At 40.3% G+C, this 20,806-nt stretch overlaps 1 protein-coding gene across 4 annotated transcripts in view; it reads left to right on the forward strand.

Annotated features, from left to right (window-relative positions):
• The window catches only part of TRIM66 (tripartite motif containing 66), a 50,084-nt gene that overhangs the window by 13,383 nt on the left and 15,895 nt on the right, over window positions 1-20,806 (forward strand). For 3 of the 4 annotated variants that reach the window (XM_059848884.1, XM_059848885.1, XM_059848882.1), the window contains 9 exons: window positions 676-779; window positions 4,450-4,597; window positions 8,729-8,861; window positions 9,277-9,393; window positions 10,187-10,301; window positions 11,073-11,219; window positions 11,346-11,463; window positions 12,433-13,289; window positions 14,313-14,474. In XM_059848884.1, the coding sequence (XP_059704867.1) occupies window positions 676-779; window positions 4,450-4,597; window positions 8,729-8,861; window positions 9,277-9,393; window positions 10,187-10,301; window positions 11,073-11,219; window positions 11,346-11,463; window positions 12,433-13,289; window positions 14,313-14,474 (1,901 nt within the window). The remainder of the gene's footprint in view (window positions 1-675; window positions 780-4,449; window positions 4,598-8,728; window positions 8,862-9,276; window positions 9,394-10,186; window positions 10,302-11,072; window positions 11,220-11,345; window positions 11,464-12,432; window positions 13,290-14,312; window positions 14,475-20,806) is intronic. The other variant, XM_059848883.1, reaches the window with a different exon arrangement.

Genomic DNA, 20,806 nt, shown 5'->3' on the forward strand with positions numbered 1-20,806 from the left:
AGACACTGAGATTCACCCCATTTGTGCTCAGTTGTTAATGAGGGTGGAGCCAGGTTCTGCTGCTAGCTTTGCTTTAGGGGACATCATTTTTTGCCACCTCTAGATTTACCATAATAATTTTCTTTATGAATTTTTTTTATCCTTTGTCTTTTTTTTGACTTGTTGCTTCTGCCAGCAGCACAATACTCCCCTGTCACTTCACCTGGATTGCATCCTGCACTGTAAAACTGGTACTAAGGAGTGTGTGTTCTATGCTTGGGTACACCTCTGGGGGGGGTAAAGCTGCTCCAGAACCACAGAAAATCTCAGAAAGCACAAGTAACATCTGCAACAAGGGGGTACAGTCTAAAGTGCAGCTCAGTTTTAATTATCTCCAAGCCAGGTGAGAATTTGGACATGCAGATATCATCAATAAACACGGAAATAAGTCAACTGAAATACGGTGTTTTTCTAGGAGTTTTTTTGCCTTGTTTTTCTTTTCTACATGTTGAACCAGGCCTAGCCACCTAGGGCCTGAAGGATGCCTCAGTTTTCTGGAACTGCCCATGTGATCCAAAAAAGCCACAATACTGAAGTGTGGTTTATATCATTTCCTGCTTCGCATGGCTGGTGTGCATTGCTTTATTTCTGGTGGTTTTCTTTTTTCTTTTCTTTTTTTTTTTCCTTTAAATTCAGGTATCCTTTCCTGCCCTGTGTGCAAACAGACCTGCTTTGCAAGGGATGTAGTTGAGAATTTCTTCCTCAAGGACTTCCCAGTTGGTGATTCAGTGATGGCAAAGGTAAGTGAAAGCCACAAAGTTGTGGCTTGTTGAAACACTGTCAGGTGAGCTCTGAAAACAGAGAAAATCTCGTTTTGAACAACAAAGATTCTCTGATAGTTTGCTTATGCAGCACTGTAGTTACTTCATTACCAGAGATGAACATATTGCCTTCATAGTAATTTTAAAGCTTCAGCTGAAGAATGAGTTTTACTCCCTGTATTTTAAATAGTCCATTAAAAGTATTGCTACTAATGTATCTCTCATAATCAACATTTTAGGGAGGTACTGAATGTCTTGGATTCCTCATTGTCCTCTTGGCTCTCAACTCAAAGTAAGCAATTATGGAATTGTTAGGGTTAGAAGGGATCTTTGGAGGTCATCCAGTCCAACTCTCCACCGAGGCAGGGTCACAGGAGCAGTGACACAGGAACACATTCAGGTGGGTGTGGATGTCTCCAGAGAGGGAGACTCTGTGATCTCCCGGGGCAGCCTTTCCAGTGCTCTGGCTCTCTCAAAGTAAAGTAGTTGTTCCTCATGTTGAGATGGAACTTCCTGTGTTTTAGTTTATGGCCACTGCTCCTCATCCTGTCACGGGACACCACAGAAAAGTGTCTGGCACCATGCTCTTAGCCCACCTTTGAGATATTTCTAAGCATTATTGAAGTCCCTCTCAGCCTTCTCTCAACTAACCAGGCCCAGCTCCTGCAGCCTCTCCTCACTGGGGAGATGCTCCAGACCCCTCATCCCCTTTGTAGCCTCTGCTGGATCCTCTCCAGTATCTCTTGAGTTGTGGAGACCAGAACTGAGGAGAATGCTCTGGATGTGGCCTCTCTGGACAGCTCCAGAGGGACAATCCCCCTCTCCTCCTGCTAGCCACTGGAGCTGAGTCTTGGCTAAATTGTTACACCAACATCACCCATTAGGTCATGTGAGCAGTTGCAATTTTCTGATTGTCTGTTTAATGATACAAAAGTCACATCATATTGCAGTTTCCCACTGGGGAATGGGTTCAAAGGGAGGTGTTGGATTACTGCTTTCGCCTTGAATTGGCATTGTACAGAGGTGGATTTAACTCCAGCTAAATACCCAGTGGACAGGCAGGGCTGCTCTCACAGCTTTGCAGTTGCCACTAGTTTGGGTGGAGAGGAGGAACAGAGAAAGTTGGGTATTGTTAAAGAGTAAAGAACGTGTAACCTAATCCACAGAGTGCTCTGGGGACAGAAAAATAATTAAGGCAAGCAAACTGTATTGACATCTTCAGGTGTACATTGCTTGCAGAGTGCAACCTAAGTTGATCTAAAACAAGAAGGGGTGTATTAACATGCACTCACCAAAGAGAGGGACAAAATTCAGAAGATACTGATGAGTTTTTAAAATGCGCTTATTATACTGGGACTTCTTAATTAATGAGACTTGCTTCATTTACTTTTCAATGAGAATTTGTGTAAAAAGGAAATCAGATGGGAATATCTAATGTCTTCAAAAGCATTAGATTATTTTTTCAAGCCATCATTAAAAGAAGTTTTTTCTTCTCTGTAATCCCTCAGGGAGTCCTAAGAGCAGTTCAGTAAAGCAGATTTCTCACTGGAGCACAGGAGTATCCTAGAGCAACTTGTGAACCTTCACAGTTTTCAGCTTCCTTTTTATTAAGTCAAATCATGTAGCTTTGCTTGCTTTCTATCTTTAACCACCACCACCACACTCCAAATGAAAGCCATAGTTTCACCACCAGTGACACCAAAAGGAGAAGCCCCAGATCATCCACCTGAGACACATCTGAGCTGCCATCATTGTCTTAATTTTCCTTCTATGTTCAAGTGGGAGTCTGTCAAGGCTTGAAACAACGTGTTTGGAAGCAGCAAGGTGTCTCTCAGTGTGTGAGAGAGTGGAGCATGAATGATAGGATGTGCTACATGCCAGCAGCAGCAGTTTCAGAAATACACAATTCAGAGTCTCCTGCCCAAAAGCCCATTTCCACATCATAAATAATGCAGCTCTGGGAACACTCTGCAACTTGAGAGTGATGTTAACACAGTACAGTGTCAATGCACATTGCAGTCAGACTGGCAGCTGAACTGCTGCAGGTAAACCTGAGCTTAAGCAGTTCTGGTTATGGCAGAGAAGGCAGAGCATGCCTCAGCTTTTTCCTGAGCTGGACCTAGGTGGGTGCATTTTAGACACGTCACTTCTTTTCATATAACTATCTTTATTTCCCAAATTAATTATTCTTGCATTTTGGTTGTATAAGTTTTTAGATTTTTTTGATTTAAATTATTGTATGTACCTTTTGGAAAACATTGCTGATAAGTAAATGGCTAAAATAACATATTGGCTTGCACAAACAATTCCCTCTCTAGACAATTAAACACATTTAAAACTTTACTTTGTTGTCTCATTGTCAAGAATTGCCCAATCTGTTTGTGCATGAGTATTTAGAAACTCTTCAGTAATGGTTTGATAAGAGACCTGTTGTGAAATGCCAGACCCATGGAAGGAAATGATAAAATTTAAATTAATTTTAGCAAAACAAAAATTTTTCTTCCTGTGCTGAAGTGAGTCAGAGCTTGACTCACTTGTGTCACAGAATTTAGGTGGATATGGATGTTCCACAAAGCATTAAAGCTGTGATTTAAAACTGAGACAACCAGCTAAGAACTGCAGCAGTTCTTCCTTCAGACTTTCCATTTCCTGAGCCACCATGAGGAGAAACCCTTCCCTTACACTCACCAGAACCTGCATCAGGGGTTATGAGCTGGGCACAGGCTGCTGTGTCCTTCTCTTCACATTTCCCATCAAATAGTTGGGATGCAAATAGTTCAACTCCCAGCTGAATTGAAGATCAGCTGATGCCCAGCAGAAAGGACCCCGTAGGAAGTGATTTTTTCATCTATTCCTATTTGCTTGAGTGGCCTTGAGTAGAAGCAATATTGAGGAGATTTGTGTGTGTACATAGCTGTAGTAGATATACTGTAATCTTGAGGGAAATGCTTCAGTTTAATAAAGTGGTGGCAAAGTATTGCTTTTTATGCTTTGATGATGGTAAATTTACATCACTGTGCTCACTCTGCCCATGAGTACCCATTTGTGGCTGTGGTGAGCCAAATACTTGGATATTGGGAGTTTTGAAACAAGGTGTTTTATGCCTAAAGCAAATCCTTTCTAAAAGAATTATCATTGTATCTATCTTGAAATTACTCTTGAGTTCATTCTGGGTACAAGATGTTGAATTACCCACTTCCTTCCTGTGCTGCTCTGTTCATGTCCCCCCAGTGACATGCCCAGGCAGTATGGCCTGTATAGCAATTCCAAAATTGTTGAATCAATGGAAGGAATACTTAATTAAGGTTTCCAGGTCTTCCTGTGTCTTGTGTTTCCAGTTCACCACATGTGATATGAAGATACAAACTGAACTCATTTCTGGTCAACTCTTTAGAGGACAGGAACTAAGTTTTTCATTAATAGCCTGTGGGTGTCCCCATGTTGTTTTCTAGATTGTCCCACCTGTAGGATGTCTTATGTATTTTCCTGGATGTTACACAGCTACAACCAGGCTCTTAAAATTACTTGAATTGCTTTAATCTGAGGACAAAAAATATGAAGTTCACCAACCTGAATGATAGTCTGTTAAGGACAGCAGTTTGTACAGCTGATTTGTCATGCTGTGTGTAATTGCACTTTTTGTTCTTAGGGCTGCTCCATGTGCAAAGAGAAGAGACCTGCCCACAGTCTCTGCACAAGATGCAATAAGTGGTTGTGCAGCTCATGCACAGAGGAACACAGACATGGCCAGGAGCCTGGAGAACACTTCCTGTCTTTATCCCTGAAAGGCTGCACAGGTACTGGGGGCATGCTGGAATTTTCTTTCTTCTCATATCAGTTATTCAGCTGCAAAGGGAGCAGTTGCAGGCTCTGTGCCACACACAGCAGGCTCTGTGGGACTCAGAAGGATATGTATGTGTCAACAAGAGATTAGGTGATTTTCCTCCAACTTTAGGGCCATTGCCACAATCAGCATTCCACAGTATTGGAAAAAAGTTTGGATATTTGTGTTTGACAGATAGGATCGTTTCCATGTGTCCTTCCAATCTGTGGAGTGATGGGACAGGGTTAGGAGGGCTACAGCAGCAGCAGGCCTTGCCCTTTGAGTATTTCTGTCCCAATTTGGGGAATTTCATTGAGGAAACCACGACAAAGCAATTCCTGTGCATATGGACAAGGTGTGTGAGGGAGCCACAGACAGCTAAAGGCTGTGATCACTACAGGATGTTCCTTTCAATTTGTGCTTGAGCAAGCATCAATTAAGCCCACTGGCAAATATATCTCATCCCTCTACAATGGTGATTTACAGAAAGTATTACCATCTCCTATTATTAGTCTTTATTTTCTTTACTAATAGGTCAGAAATCTGCTGCACAGTCTGCAAACCTAAACTTGTATAAGCAGTTTCTAACTAAAAATAAGAATTTGTGCTGTGTGCTTATTCTTCTTCATAAGGAAGATGAAGGACAGAAAAGGGAATAAAAAAAGACCACTGATTATTTTTATTTTATTTTCCTTTAGGATTTTTCTTGTAAAAGACTTGACTTGCTATAGAAGTTTTTTTAAGTACTGGGTGGTCATATCAAGCAGGTTTTGAGGCACTTGATACAAAATAGGCAATTGCTAAATAGAGTGTACACAAAAGAAGTCCATAAGAATGGTAATAATGAAAAACACAAATTACATTTTAATGATTTTTGGGTCTCTTCTAGAGAATAGTATAAGCTGAAGTCCCCCAGTTTCCCCTTAAATGTACTGATTGGATGGACAATATGTTTTTCCTCTCGAGTTGATGACAAGATAAGGACTGTGGTTTTGAGGCTCCAATTGTTTATAATTTCATGTCACTTTAGCTGAGATTACCATCTCACATTGCTGACAAATACTGGTAAGAAATCATATGTGTGGCTTAGCTGTGGGTCTGTGTGTGCTCTATAAATAAAAAGATGCAGACACATAAAAAACATGAGAGAGAATTTTAGTTTAGTACTAAATTCCCTGTGTTGAATACAACGTGAACAAGGAGCTTGGTAGTTCATATATAGACTAGTTAATGGATAAATTATTTTGAATGTAATTGGTGCTTTTATATTATTTTTATTATTATTAATGTAAGTTTTATCTATTTATGACAGATATGCCTTCAAAACAGTTCAAAGCAAGCAAATCCTGGGATATACTAGAACTCGGACTGTTGTTTGTATTTTTTCCTTCTGGAAATAAACACAGAGCATTGTCAGTCAGGAAGGATTTAATGTGCTTGGTGTAGGGTGTTCTGAAAGCAGCACCTTCTTTGTAAGCTCTTGAAACTATTAAGAGGTCTTGCACTTTTAAACTGTTCTCGCTTTTGCCATTTCCCTTGTAAGAGCCAGAAGTAAAGTAGCAAAGCACTCTCACCAAACACATTAAATCCTTCCCATTTCTAGTAATTTTAATAAACTATTTCTTGAGCTTTTTTTGAGAGGAGGCTGAGTCATTGAGAATTCTGGAAGTGGAGGCAGAATTCTATTAGCTGAGATTGCTTTTCCAAAATTGACATCAACTGATCAGAGGAGCAGAGATTTAAAGCTTTCTGTTAATTATTCAAGAGATCCACCTGAGATAAAGAAAATATAGGCTGTAGAAGATGTTGACTCAGATGATGAATTATCGAAATTTAGGGCAGCTGAGCTTTCCTTGCTCACCAAGGGAGGTTCTTTTTAAGAAGCTAAAATGGGTAGTTGTGGTTAGGTATTTGCTGCTAGAAAAAAAACAAGGTTGTGCCCTTGTTTAGTACCTGATTTCTAAGTATTAAACCTATTTCAAAACTGAAAAGTGTTGCTCTGAGCTGAGTAAAAAGTAGGTCAAGAATGCCATGGCTCAGTGGCAGTTCTCACTGATATGTCAATTGATCCAGGGGATTACTGGTGGCAGAGGCTGTGGGTCTGTGCTGCAATTAGATAATACTGATTTTATTCTTAGTTTGCATTTGAAATCTGCTTGTCTTTTAACTCTGACATGGTATTAAAAATCCCCAATGAATTCTCTGGGATGATTGCAATCACCCAAAGTCTAAAGAACCCTTCAGAGAGAGAAAAAGGGGGAATCATTCTGTAGGATTGTAACTTCATGATATTAACTACATGGACATTAAAGACCACATCTCATTATCAGTTTGAGTTTAACATAGGAAACTTGATCTTGAGTTTACAGATAAAACAGCTTGTATGCTCTGCAGATACTGAACACTTTGAAAGGCTTTTCCAGCCCCTAAACTGTCAGAAAGTTATTATGTTTTTTTTTTTTTTCCCTTTTAAGATGTAAAATCTGATCATATAGGAGATGATCTTTGACATCCTCCTTGGATATATATTGGTTGTACAACCTTGTTATGTGCTTGTCAGATGCAGGTTTTAATAAAAAGTACATATTTGTAATGTAATCAGAAAAAAAATTTGCTGTCAAGGTCAATTCAGTTTGATCCTTTCTAGTAGAAAATATTGGAGTGTGTTAAAAAAGACCTAATCTAATTTCCTCCTTCATTAATGCTACCTATTAGCATTTGATTCAATAATGACATAAACCAATAGACTTTGCTGAAGAATAAAGCAGGGTACTACAGTAAATAAGTCATAACAATGTAAGCTATGTAAGGCTGTTACATAAAGTCTTGGCCTAATCTGTCACAAATTATCCTCTTGCACCTTGTTAAGAAGGTGGAATGAAAGTCAATGGAACTGGAGGAAATAAATCAAGAAATATTTTGAGTAGATAGCAATCTAAAAACTGAGCAATTTGACATGTGTTTTTTAGAGAGTGGCATAGATTTTTTCCATATTTGTGTTGTCATTGTTAGCCAAGAGATTTTCTGAGCCTTTGTACTCCTCTGCTGGGAATTTGACAATTTGAAAATGGAGCCAGTATAGCTTGCTGCACTCTGTGGGTCTGTGTAATTGCAATTGTTAGCACTTCTGAATCTATGAAAGGCTTCATTTTGCTACAGGATGAGAGTATGGTCTCTACCCTACATTGGTTTTTTAAAAAGTATATCAGTAAATAAGAGGTTTGGTGTGGGAAAATGGAAATATTTCTTATTTCATATGAGCAGATAATGATGTATAAATTATTAATGCCTTTATATAATTTAAATTTTTTATCAATGTGTGTTATCTAAGAATACTTGTTTTGTTTAATTTCTCACATGTTGGTAAAGAGTAATGGGATAGTGTCTTTGTTGGAGTACTGTGAGAAAGCAACCGAACCTTTCTTTGGTGGTAGAGGATTGGCTTTGCCATGGTTTCTCTTTTTCTGGCATTTTTTGTTGACAGTGTTCCTTCTCTCTAAAACAGTTTTACCATTCAGAAAAAAGGCAAGAATAGATTGTACAGAAATAATCCTTCCACTTTGCATGCCCACTGTCCATTCTTACTCTTTATCACATTACTCTTTAGAAAATCCTTTTAAGAACAGATTCTAGGGCCTAATATCAGCCCCAGCTGCTGAAGCTTATGAACTGCCTTGCAACAAACACAAATTTGGAAAACAATTGCTCATGTGACTTCTTAAGAACAAAGGATTTCCTTGCTTCTGCTGTGACTGCAAGTTTATTTAATATATTTGCTATTCTACATTTTACAATGGCTTTGTTGAGTGGTTTACCAGACCAGGGAATTTAAAGTTATGAGGCAGGTACTCCAAATCATTATACTTTAAACTCATGACAGTTTAGAGGACAGTATGTTTGTTTGTTTTGGTGGCTTGTTCCTGATGTGCTCAGTTTGTAGGATGCGTAAGGAAAAAATGCAAACAAACCCAGCCTCAGATAATCAGATGGTTCCAGGTTCAGTGCCTTTAAAAAATGTCATCGAGACTTTCCATGAAGCTGTGAGGTTGGTTACTCTCTCTCTGAGCTCTCCTTGTGGATGACAGCCTTGCTTTGCATTCCTCAGCAGCTGAAGATGAAGCAAGGGAGTTTTCCTTGTTCTGTCCAGTGCACCCTCAAGAGGCACTGAAGGTGTTTTGTGAGACGTGTGACACCCTCACCTGCCGCAGCTGCCTCCTGTCAGAGCACAAGGAGCACAGGTACCTCACTGCAGTGGGGCTCACCAGCACTGGGCCCTTGTGGGGCCCTTGTGGGGCCCTTGTGGGGCCCTTGTGGGGCCCTTGTGGGGCCCTTGTGGGGCCCTTGTGGGGCCCTTGTGGGGCCCTTGTGGGGCCCTTGTGCGGCCCGGGGCCCTTGTGGGGCCCTTGTGCGGCCCGGGGCCCTTGTGGGGCCCTTGTGCGGCCCGGGGCCCTTGGCCTGCCCGGGGCCCTTTCCCCGCCAGCTGAAGCTGCGGGCTTCTCTGAATTTAAAAGCCACAGCACACTCAGCTCAGCTGTCTCACAGGTGATTTAACACACATCTATCTCACTGCCCTGGCAGAAACCCTCCCTGCTCTCACCTGTTCGCTCATGGACATGGCAAACCACGGTGTGATCATTTCCCCTTCTTTCGCAGGTTCAGGCATCTTGATGAAGCACTGTACAATCAGAGAATTATCCTGGAGAATGTCATAACTAAGGTGGAGGAGAAAAAAAATGGGATTCAAGTTTCAGTTAAACAGATTGAAGACAGGTAATTGCTAAGCTTTTTTTTTTTTTTTGATGGAAGTAGGTGATCTGTAAAAATAATATTTTCACTAAATGTAGGTTAACGGAATTAAATGCAGCTTCTACTTTTTTTTTCTTGGAGGGTAGAAAAGAATAGGAAGATTAAAAATATCAAATTCGTGTTTAAGTGGTGCTGACAAGTCATGGCATTGTAATACACGATTCCATGCTCTTTGTAAGGCACGTGACAGCTGACTTCAGAGTTGAGATTTCATTGTATAATCTCTTTCTAAGCTATAATTTGGTAATATTGCAGATTACCTTTATTACAAATAAAGAATTTTTAAGATACCTTATTTCTTCAAGAAACCTCAAAACAAGGTGTAATTTCAGTCAAGATGAATATAAAAATGAAAATATTTAATTATTTGAACTGGATTTCAGCTACTGATTATGCATTTAGTAGCTGTTGGATCTCTCTTCTGCATTAATAAAACCATTTATAAAACCAGGAATATAAATCTATTTATACTGGTTATAATCTAGTATAAACTGGAAGTTTTGGATGTATTATCTATGTATTTGTTGAAAAAGAACTGAAGACTGTTCTTGGCAGGATGTTTGAGAGAATCCATCAGCATTAGCATGTCACATCCAGAGAGGGGTTGTCACGATTCAGGGAAGTGGGGGAGAACTCATGGGAAATGATGATACAACTCTCACTGCAGTTCTGTCAGTAGACAGATCAGTTCTTGTAGCAAATAACTGCTGAGCAGTGAATAAATGACACATGAGGGATGCCTACCTCTTACCCATAGGTTGCTTGAAGTAAAACATCTGTACAAAAAGGTGGAAAACCAAATAAAAATGGCCAAGATGGTTCTGATGAATGAAATCGATAAACGAACAAATATCCTCCTTGAACAACTGGAAGTAAGTAAGGCTAGTTGCCTTTGATACCTTGGGAAATCAAGCTAAATTAAATTTAATCCCAGTGCCAGTGGAAAGAATATAGACTGTGGGAGCTATTGTCCCATTCCTTATATTTTCAAATATTTGGGTTTTTTTCTGTAGACTTTGTTGTGGAATCAATGGTTGACAAAGAGCAAAGTGGTAAAATGTTTCTTTATCGTGAGTGAACCACAGTTTCTAATGCATTTACAGAGAATATGTGTGCACCTTTTGAGTACTTAGAAAACAAACCAGATTCTGATTTTAATGTTTAATTTATAGGAGCCCACTAGCAGCACAATTAATCCACTCTTTCAGAAATGATTTTTTGGTCTAGTTTCTGTTACAGAATTTATGAGTTTTGACTCTTTAGTTTTTGTATGTCCAGTTGAAGAGTATGAAATTTTATTTTGAAATGTGCTGAGGAGAAAAATTGCTGATCAGAATTTCCAGTTGAGAAAGTGCCCACATGCAAATTTGATCCAAGCTGTCCAGCTTTCTTGGGGGTTGTGTTATTCTGTTAAACCAGGGCCAGAATGATGCAGATTGCTTGATCCTGGGGAAGTCATTGCTCTTCCTGAATTCAGACTCATCTCCTGAGTTGGATTTGCTTCCTTTCTGTGATGGGTTGTTTAAAGAAACTGTGAAGAACAGTATTGCTGCAAATACTGCATAATGCAGTGCCAGTGATTGCATCTGTTATGTACGTCTGAAGAATGACAGCCCTTTTCTACTGATTGATGTTTTTAACAGAAAATCACCAATGAGAGGAAGCAGAGGCTGGAGCAGCAACTGCAAGGTGTTGTGATTTTAGGCAGACAGGTAGAACATGTCCAGAACTTCATCAGCTGGGCTGTGTGTAGTAAGAAAACCATCCCATTTCTCTTCAGTAAGGAACTGGTAAGAGCAATGCTTGTTGTGCTGTAATTGTGAGAACTGTTTTAAGGTTCTGATGTTGATCAAATCAAACATTTTTCCCCACCTTAGAACTGTGAATAAAATCATTGTCCTTTAATGTGTCCCCAGATTGTGTTTCAGATCCAGCGCTTGCTGGAGACAAACTGTAACACAGACACGGGCCCTCCTCTGAAGATCAGGTTTGCTTGGGATCCCTCCTACTGGACTAAGCAGCTCTCCAATTTGGGTAAGAAAATTATAATAGGCAAATGCCCAAAGCTAAGATAGATAGATGTAGACAATACAGTGCCTCCTCTAAAGGGCTCTCCTTTTTTGTTTTAACATCCAGTCCTGAAACTCTTGCTATGTTCTGAAGAAAAGCGAGTGTTTTTGAACTCTCCTGTTTTTTCTCTCCATTTATATCCACCCACCAAAAGACCATTGAGATGTCTGGTGCTTTTATTCTCTTAGTGGCCAAATGAGCTAAGCACTGTTGAGACACTTGCAATTGATAGGCACAAAGGTGGCTTTAAGACACTGTCTGTACAATAACTACAGTGTTACCTATATAGCAGATGTCCATACTGTGACTGTTTCTCAGCAGCCACAGATTTTTCTAGCTGCAATGGGTTTTTACTGTAAATTCAGCTCAGTGGGCTAATCACTGATCTAAGAGACCAGTTCTCTTCCCATTTTAAGGTATTAAAACCTAAAAGGGGTAAAACACTATCAAAAGTATTTTAAAAGCAGGGAGTAATCTCTTGATGGACAAGATCATTTCATAGGTCACTTCTATTTCCAGCTTTTAGAAGTCTCACCTACATAACATAATCTCTTTTATTTTTGTCACTTGCCCCCTGGAAGCTGTTTTTGTACCTGTGCTTATGGATGAGAAGATAAGCTCATACTTCTGTAAAAACTGAAAGTATAAGCCATATCCATCAGTTAAGATAAAATAAGGTCAATATTTCAAAGTGTTTGCTGGGTAATTAAACTGTGAATTCAACAGGCATCAGGGGGAGTTGGGTGTGAATTGAAATACTAGATAAATATTGGGAAATTTATCTTGAATGGATGTTGGCAGACTCTTTGGATAGACTATTTGAATATCTTTTACATTTGAAATGTGTACAATGGCCATTTCTTTGTCTACAATTTTTATTGTATACATTTGTCAAAACCATAGGAGGGAGTAAATGTGCCGGTTTTTTTCCAGGGGGTTTCACAATGGAAGGTGGACACATTACTCACCCAGATGTGCTGCTCTGTGGAAATATTCAAGGGTTACAACCCTCTCTGTACCATGGGCACCACTCCCCAGCCTCCCAACTGGAGAGCAGCCAGCCTCACCAGTTCCCACCTGCACTCCAGTGCTCTGCACCTGTGTGCTGCTCCCACTGCCTCAGCATTCCTCACCCAAACAAAGCCCAGCCTTCTTACCAAGACATGAGCCACCACAAGAGCTTCCACCAGCCTCCTGCACTTCATCAGCAGCACTTCCCTCTGCAGTACAGCCTGCAGCCCCAGGACAGGGAGCCACGGGCTGCCCCCCAGCCCGTGAAGCTCCCGCAGGCAGGGCTGGAACAGCAGCCGCGCTCGGAGATGGAGAACGTGTCTGGGAGGGTGGCAAAGCTCTTCCCGCCCCAGCAGCTGCACCAGGGCTGTGCTGGTGTGTCCCACGAGGCTCAGCAGGTTCCTACGAGCCACCCACAGGCTTCTCTGCAGACATCAGCTGTGGGTGTGCAGCTGGGCCATGTCCAGAAGATAAAATCCAACCACGTGCTGCAGCCACCCCCGCAGCAGCAGCAGCCACTGGTGTCCCCCCAGCCAGGGCATGATGAGAGCACCCACAAGCAGGTCATCCAGCAGAGCCTGGACATCATGAACCACCAGCTGGAGCTGGAGGAGATGAAGAAGGATCTGGAGCTTCTCCTGCAGGCCCAGGGACAGCCCAGCTTGCAGCTGAACCAAGCCAAGCCACCTCAGCACGTTCAGCAGACTATAGTTGGTCAGATCAACTACATAGTGAGGCAGCCAGCCCCAGCACAGCAACAAGTCCAAGATGAAGCACAAGTATGTTCTCTCAAAGTAATGTCCTACTGCATTTAGTCAGTGTAAGCTCAGAAATTGGACACACCTTTGAGATTTCGTGTCTCTCTTTGAACTTTTTATTCTGTCTTGTCTATGCATGCAGCAGAGAGGCTTCATGCCTCATGCAGATTGGGCCAAAATTTTCTGTCAAGTTTTTCTTGTTTTTTTTTTTCCAAAATTTTTCTGCATAGCCACCCTGGATCCCAAAGATCTGAATCTCTCAATAGGCAAGATGAGCAGTAATGTGGGAGAATAAAAGATCCATCACTCCTCCTTTGTAAATAGGTGACTGGCGGACTGCAGTAGTTGCACTCTGCATTTCAACTCCCTTTTTTACAGGAAACATTAAGCCCTGAGTCCTTAAAAAGCATTAGATTCTGCATTATTATTGAAGATAGTGAAGACAATTTCTTGGTCTGAGAGTTATTGCCCATTCTTTTGCTGCATGTCATTTAAGATTATCATCATTATCCACGCATGCTGTTGTGCTACAGTTTTGTCAGCATGGCAAATCTCTTCCCTTTTCCTCTGTTAGGGAGGAACCTGCTTTTGAAAGAGGGACAGTCCTTGATCTGTTTTGAAAGAGGGACAGTCCTTGGTGGTGAGCATCCAAACTACAAGGCAGATCAGCTGCAGAATAAAGTGGCTTGGAAATTCATTTAAAATGGTGGAAAGGTGGCTCAGACTTGCCATCGTGTAAATTCTGTGGAGCTGCCACCTTGAATAGTTCTCAAAGTAGATTACCTGCAAGGGCAGACTGCAGCCTTTTGGTGTAGCTGTACATTTCAGCAGGTTTATTTAGTTGTTTTTTTAAAAAAGAATTCATTAATGTTTGAGAGAAAACTTTCTCCATTTATGTCTCTGCTTAAGGTTGCCTTGAACACCTCTGTTGTTTTAGAGGCTTTTTGGGCTTTTCTTTATGTGTATGCTGTGAGCTGATGCACATTTGTTACTGTTTTTCTTCCTGAGATGTTGAAAAGACAAATCCTCATTTGTGATTTGTAGGTCTGTGAGAGCTCCACAGAAGCTGATACCCAGAAGCCTGTCATTCCTCTTGACAGAAGTGACAGTCCCTCCCTGTCACAATCATTAGATGAAGAAGCCAGTGGCAGGAGCCACTCCCCTGAGAGCACACTGCAGCAATCAACTTTCCATCCAGTGAGAAAGGTATAAAAAACTTAAAAAAAAAAAATTTAAAGGCAAAATATGATTTGATAATATTGAATGTGGCATTGGAGTTTGCAATCAGGTGAAAAAAATTAAAACGCAGTAAAATGGCTTGTAAGTTTTGGAAACGCTCACAGCCTAACCTTGTGTGCATGTCCCAGTTAAGGTGCCAGCATGAGCAGCACTTCTAGAGGCTGATGGTGTTTGGGTCTGTCTGGCATGATTGTTAGACAAGAACTGGCCAATAAATAGATGCTCTATTTCTTCACTGCTTAAATTCTGCTTAGCTTCTATGTCTAGGGATTTAATTACTAGGACTCGCTCAGTACTGTACTAGAAACAGTTAATTTGAAAAAAATAAATAAAGCAGGAGTCAGAGGTGCTGATGAAATCAGGCCTGAGAAGCTGTCTTCAAAATAGTTGCTCCAGAAACAGCACCACTAATTACTGCTGGAGGCAGGGTGCCTGAAACTCTGCTATACTTCTTCTCATTGTACATGTATAAGCAGACAAATCACAATTTCTGTATCTCTAGAGTATTTTATTACACAATAGAGCCAGGCTTTGGTCTTCCCACCTACTGTGATGCTCTGACCATTGAAGAAGCAGCATGAACACAACCAGGAAGGCCAATAGTTATCACTAGACCCTTGCTGGCTCTGGATATCACCTGTGCTTTTGAAGCAGAGAATTTGCCTTTTACTTCTCTGAACAGCTTGTTTAAAACACTCCAAGCAACACATCATATTCTGATTTTTCAAATTAGTTGGTTACTTCAGTGCATGACTCATTTTGTGTACCATGTAGAAGACTTTCATAGTGTTTTTTCCTTGGAATTTGTCTGTGGAATATTCTGGAAGTGCTTGTCTTTCCTTTCTATCCTCAAAAAGCAAGTTATTTCTCCTTCTTTTGTATGTGACTTTGTTGATGCAACATATTCATGATGCAATACCCATCCAGAGAATTGCTGGAGATCCCTTTGGGAGTTGCAGAGATGTGGGCCTGGAAGCAGAGCGCAAATCAGATTTAAAAGCCACAAAGAAATCTGTTTTATGGACCTGTAATGGAAGGTTATTCCCAACAGCTCAAGCAAGAAACATCAGAAAGAGGAAAGAAAATGGAAGCAGATGTGCAAGAGGGAGAGACTAGTGTAATCTGATGGGAAAAGCAGGAGTAATAAAGGAGAAAAGGCTGATTTGTTGCTGTAGAAGCTGAGAAGGTGGCAAAAGGAGGATAATTCTAGGGAAAAGAAAAAAGCATTTTTTTCTTATGGTGCTGGGAAGCATGTGCTCTTGTGCAGAAAGCACAGGGGTGTCTGTTTTTTTGAGGTGCCTGGTACCTCTTCAAGAAGGGACTATGTTCAACAGCTACAGAACCCCACCTGGGCTTATATTCCTCTCTTCTAATGAGCTGCTTGGGATGAAGACACCTGGGTGTGTGAAGATACTGACAGCTCTGGCAATGGCAGATTAGAAAGGATGAAAGGAAAAAGCACAGCAAGTAAACCCTTGAAATATCTTTTTCATGAATGCTCCTTAAAGATGTTTGAGTGCTTTTGCTTTACAATTGGATTAAATCTGAGTTTAAATGGGAGATTGCTTCCTCTTTAAGAACAAGGGAATGTGTCTGTTCGTTCTCATCTGGTTCACCTGATTAAATGTTTTCACACTCACCTCCAGACAAAAACTTCTGCAAAGGTGTTTGTCCATGTGCTCTTACATGGGCTATATTCAGAACATTTAATCTCTCTCAAGATTGTCTTGGAAGACATGGAGAAAGTGAATGTGGGCAAGTCTGAAATACCTGACAAATATGGTGGAGAAAATGGCTAGATAAACCTGCTGCCCAAGGAAGAACTGTTCTGTCTTTTGGAGCAAAATTGCTGTTGGACTTCTTGGCCTTGTGTTGCATTTCTGCTGAACTCTGGCAGCCTTCAGCTAGTATTCCTAGTGGAGTACAGAATTCCCTGTCTGCTGAGATTCTTTCATTAAAGAGAAAGCAGTGTGCACCTGAATTAACTGTTTAGTGATATGGTTGCAAAGATCTGTCCAGAAAGGTCAGAAATAAAAGCTTTCTTTAGCTCAGTGGTTTTCTTTATTTTGGAGTGGGGCAAGGCTTGATTGCTCATGTAATTATTAAACCTCTGTGCATTAATTTTGAAATGTGTTTATGGTATGAATTTGATATTATTGACTGATTAACTAGATGAATTGTCTGCATACAGAATTACATTTATTTGTAAAGCAGTACAGAGAAGGTGCTCTTAATAGTTCATGTTTTAAATAGTTTGGGTTAGTTTTTGCTCATTTTGGAACAGTCCTGGTGATATTTTGTCAGTCTTTCTGTCTTCCTGTATATTCCTCTAACTATTCTTTTTCTGTGAATTCATTTTTTCTGTGGAATAAATGTTTTTATGCTTAGCCCATTGTTTGATATAAGTGCTGCACTTTGCATAATTCTGGGCTTGATCAGCACCTTTTTAAGAAAGCTTTCATTCCTAGTGTAGCATTCTGTTGATGTGGAAAATGGATACAGTTTTCTCTTTATATTTCTCTGTCAGAACACTCACATAGCCAGGATCTCTGGTTTGGATTGTGAGTTGTTCTGTCTCCATGCCTGTCAAATACCCAGCCTCTCCTGTAAGAGTGCCAGCAAGACAGAGAACAAATTTCTGAATAACTTTTGTGTTACCTGCACTGCATTTCCAGGGAGTTGTGCCAGACTCTAGCAAACAGATTTTACACAAGCTGTGGAATTGCTAATTTGCAGTGTGAAGGAATGAGTACTCAATTAGTTATAAAAGTTTTGTAGAAAGGGTTACCAACCTCCTGCAACAATATGATTTTGATGCTTTTACACAGTACGATATCAAGTTATTAATTTGTGCACAGGACTGGAGAGGTCACCTATTCTGGAATAAAGGTAAGAATAATAAGATATTTTGGGCCTAATTGTATTTTCAGGAATAATAACAGGAATACAGTCTGTTTTGTTTGCATGTACCTAATTGTCATTTCTGGCTGTGATGAGCAGGAGGTCTATAGGCTGCATCTAGCATTTGAAGAAATGTCATGATTACTGTACATCTAGAGCACAAATTTGTAATTTGAGCCTCAGGCACCACTGCAACAGCCACTGGTGTTGATGCAGGGCCAGCTGGACATCTGTCCTCCTCACACTTCATAAAGTGCTCTCCCTTCTGTACTTTGGAGCAAGACCTTTACCTTTGTTAGCTCATTTTCTGCTTAAAGTGAATCTCTGAATATGTTGTGCACTGCCTTAGTGAGTTATCACTGAACAGCTGCACCTGATCCTATATAAATATAGTCCACAGCAGATCCTTAGGGAAGGGCATCAGAAACAGACAAATATACACTGATGGTCCACTATCCCAGATCCTGAAAGCCAGAACTTCAAGGATTTTCTGACTTGGAGGTTGTACCCAGACAATTGTGGATGAGAGCTCTTTATAGACCCCTTGCCTGTGAATTTGTCTAATTCACAACTTTGATTCTATTTTAATCCTAGTGCAGAATACTCCTCAGCATTCTATACCAGCTGAGTTTTGCATCACATGAGAAGTTCCTCTGTTTGCTTACCTTAAGTCTCTTACCTGATACCTTCTAGTTTTTGTGTTAGGAAAAACAGTGAATAATCACTCTGTATTCACCCCATTCATAATATCTGTATTTTGTAGGTATACATTGAATTTTTTCTTGAAAGCTTATTTTTGAAGATTAAAAGGAACTGCTTGTCTCTCTAGAGTTGCATGAAAGACCTTCTGTACTTTGGTCCTTTGTGTGTTTGACAATTTTCCCCATACTTTCTGGTTTTGATAAATAATTTTGAGGCAGGGTGACCAAGATTAGCAAAGAAAGTGTAAACACGTGGAAATGGCGTGTAGCGCATTATATTTGTTGTGTTCTTTTTGATTCACAACAAGTTCCAGCTTGTTAGTTCAAGAGCTCTGTTTGTCTCAAGCACCATAAAGTACCTGAAATGGGGAAATCCTAGGAAATATTCCATGCTATCCAGGGTGCATCTTCAGAGCACTCTGAAAGGCTTCTCTTTTATTCCAAGTATATGCTCTGGTAGCATTTTATGAAAGACTAATGTGGTGATTAGTTCATGGTGGAACTTCTCTTTTTTTTCTTGAAAACCTCATGAAATTTGTGTGAAGTGTGCTGGAGAACAGAGTATAGATTTTATTTGATGGTAATATTGCACAGAGCATGTTGTGATTACTTAGTGAGTGAAAGTAATAATAATTTAATATCCAACTCTAGAACTTCAAATCTGAACTTGGGACCAAAATGGATTTTTCGCTGCTCTTTTTTCCCCCTTAATAACTATTAATTTTAGAGGAATTAGTGATGAAGGAAATAATAGCCTGGAGTTTGGGGTGCTATAAATTTCTCAAGTAACAGAGTATGTTTTTTACTGTACAGAATTGAGCTGCTCACGGCACAAATGCCTTTGTCCTTAATGCAATTAGGTACATTTCCCAGAATGTTAATTTTACAAAACCCTTTTTCTTTGACCTGAAAAAAGGAGATAAATAAAACATGACGCTGCTTGCTCCATGCAATCTCTTCCTCCTTCCACTTTAAGCCTGCTCCAGTTTATTCAGACAAATTGCTAAGGAAGATTTGGATTCTTTTTTTCCTCGTGAAAGCGGGAAGGAAATCCTTCGGATTCTCTTCTGAAACTGGGAGTGGGAAGCATGTGCAGCCTGTGCTATCAGTGCTGCTGTGTTAAGCAACTGGATTGGAGTAGTACATTTGTTTAACCTTCCAGCATAATGAGCTGCCAGGGGGATTGCTCCACTTAATAGCAGCCGTTCATTACTCTGCATCCATTTGCAGCGTGGTGTTTCTCCCATAGCAAAGAGAATTGGCGCTTCCCAGTTTCAGCTTCCTTTATCAGTGACACTTAATGTCAACAGCCCTGAGGCTTTGCCAAAACAATCCTAACAAATCCTAATCCCACTGTTTCAAGGTAAGTATTTGCTTCTCAGAATTCTTCTGTATTGGTGCTGCATGTTTACACTGGACTTTTTTGGAATGCGACAGTGATCAAAGAAATATTGGAACTGAACCATATGTTTATTTTGTCTTCTCTGCAGGCACTTTGCATGTTCATTTTTCTTACTTTTCACTACCATAGCTAAGAAAATTGTGGTAGGAGGCGTTTTGGGGTGGTGATGCTGCTGCCATTATAAGGCTCATCAGACCAAAATTAATTATGAGACAATGAGAATTCCATTTATAGTGACACAGATGTAGTTCAATGTGCCAGACTGTACATTAAAATGTCAAAAAGTTCAAAATTAACCAACAGCTGAAGCCACCCTCTGCCCAAGAGCATAACTAATGCTTGTTGTTGTTCAAATGTTGCAATGTAAAAGCAATAGAGCTTTTATAAAACAGATAAATCCTTTAAAGGCGTCCCATTTGCAAAATCTAGCTGAACTGTCAAGGGAAAAGAGAAATTTTTGCTAATGGCAAAAGAAATGATTATTTTAGGGAGTGAATTAATAGTCTATTAATGAGCCTTGTTCCCAGTGCATTGTTCACTTCACACTTGACAGCAGCTCCATGGATCAGGATGGAATGTCTGTTCTTAACTGTGAGTTTTAATATTTTGCACTGAAAGATCATAATGTTGCTTCATCATTAAAATAACCACAAAATTAACTTTTGCCCCAAGGGAAAGACAGATGGTAGTTTGATGGCCTCATTATTCTTTTTAACAAGAGTAAGGTTTTACATTGGCTTATATAATCTAAAAAGATCTCTGAAGAAACTAATGCTCACTAGAAGAGTAAAAAGGACATAGCCGCACCATGCAACTGAATTTCACCTTCCTGAAAAGTTCATGTGTGTGCCTCCATAGTTTAATTTTTTTTTCCTTTAATAGGAGTCATCCCAGTGGCTAATCCCAGTAAGTAAACGTGTCTCATTGGAGCCAAGAATAAACCTAAATTTCCTTAGGAAGGGGAACATTTCACCTGAGCTGCACACAGAGGGTCAGGTCACACCACATGAGATGATGGCATGTGCTTGTAAACGAGTAAAGGAAGGTGTGGGTAGTGATTGGAGGAGCTGAATGGCCAGAAGGTCTCCAGTTAACTTGGGAGCAAATTTTGGGTGGTGTGCCTGCCACTTGTTTGCCTCAGCATGGCCATTCCCAATGGAGTACAGCTGTAGGGTACTTCCTGTGGACTCAGAGATTTGTGCATACTCCATGCTATGGAGAACCTGACTAAATAAATATTTAGCTACCACACAGGGGCTTAATTAACGCTCACAGTGGACTCTGAAATAAGGAGA

Source organism: Haemorhous mexicanus, chromosome 6 (genome assembly GCF_027477595.1).
Source record: "Haemorhous mexicanus isolate bHaeMex1 chromosome 6, bHaeMex1.pri, whole genome shotgun sequence".
NCBI lineage: Eukaryota > Metazoa > Chordata > Aves > Passeriformes > Fringillidae > Haemorhous > Haemorhous mexicanus.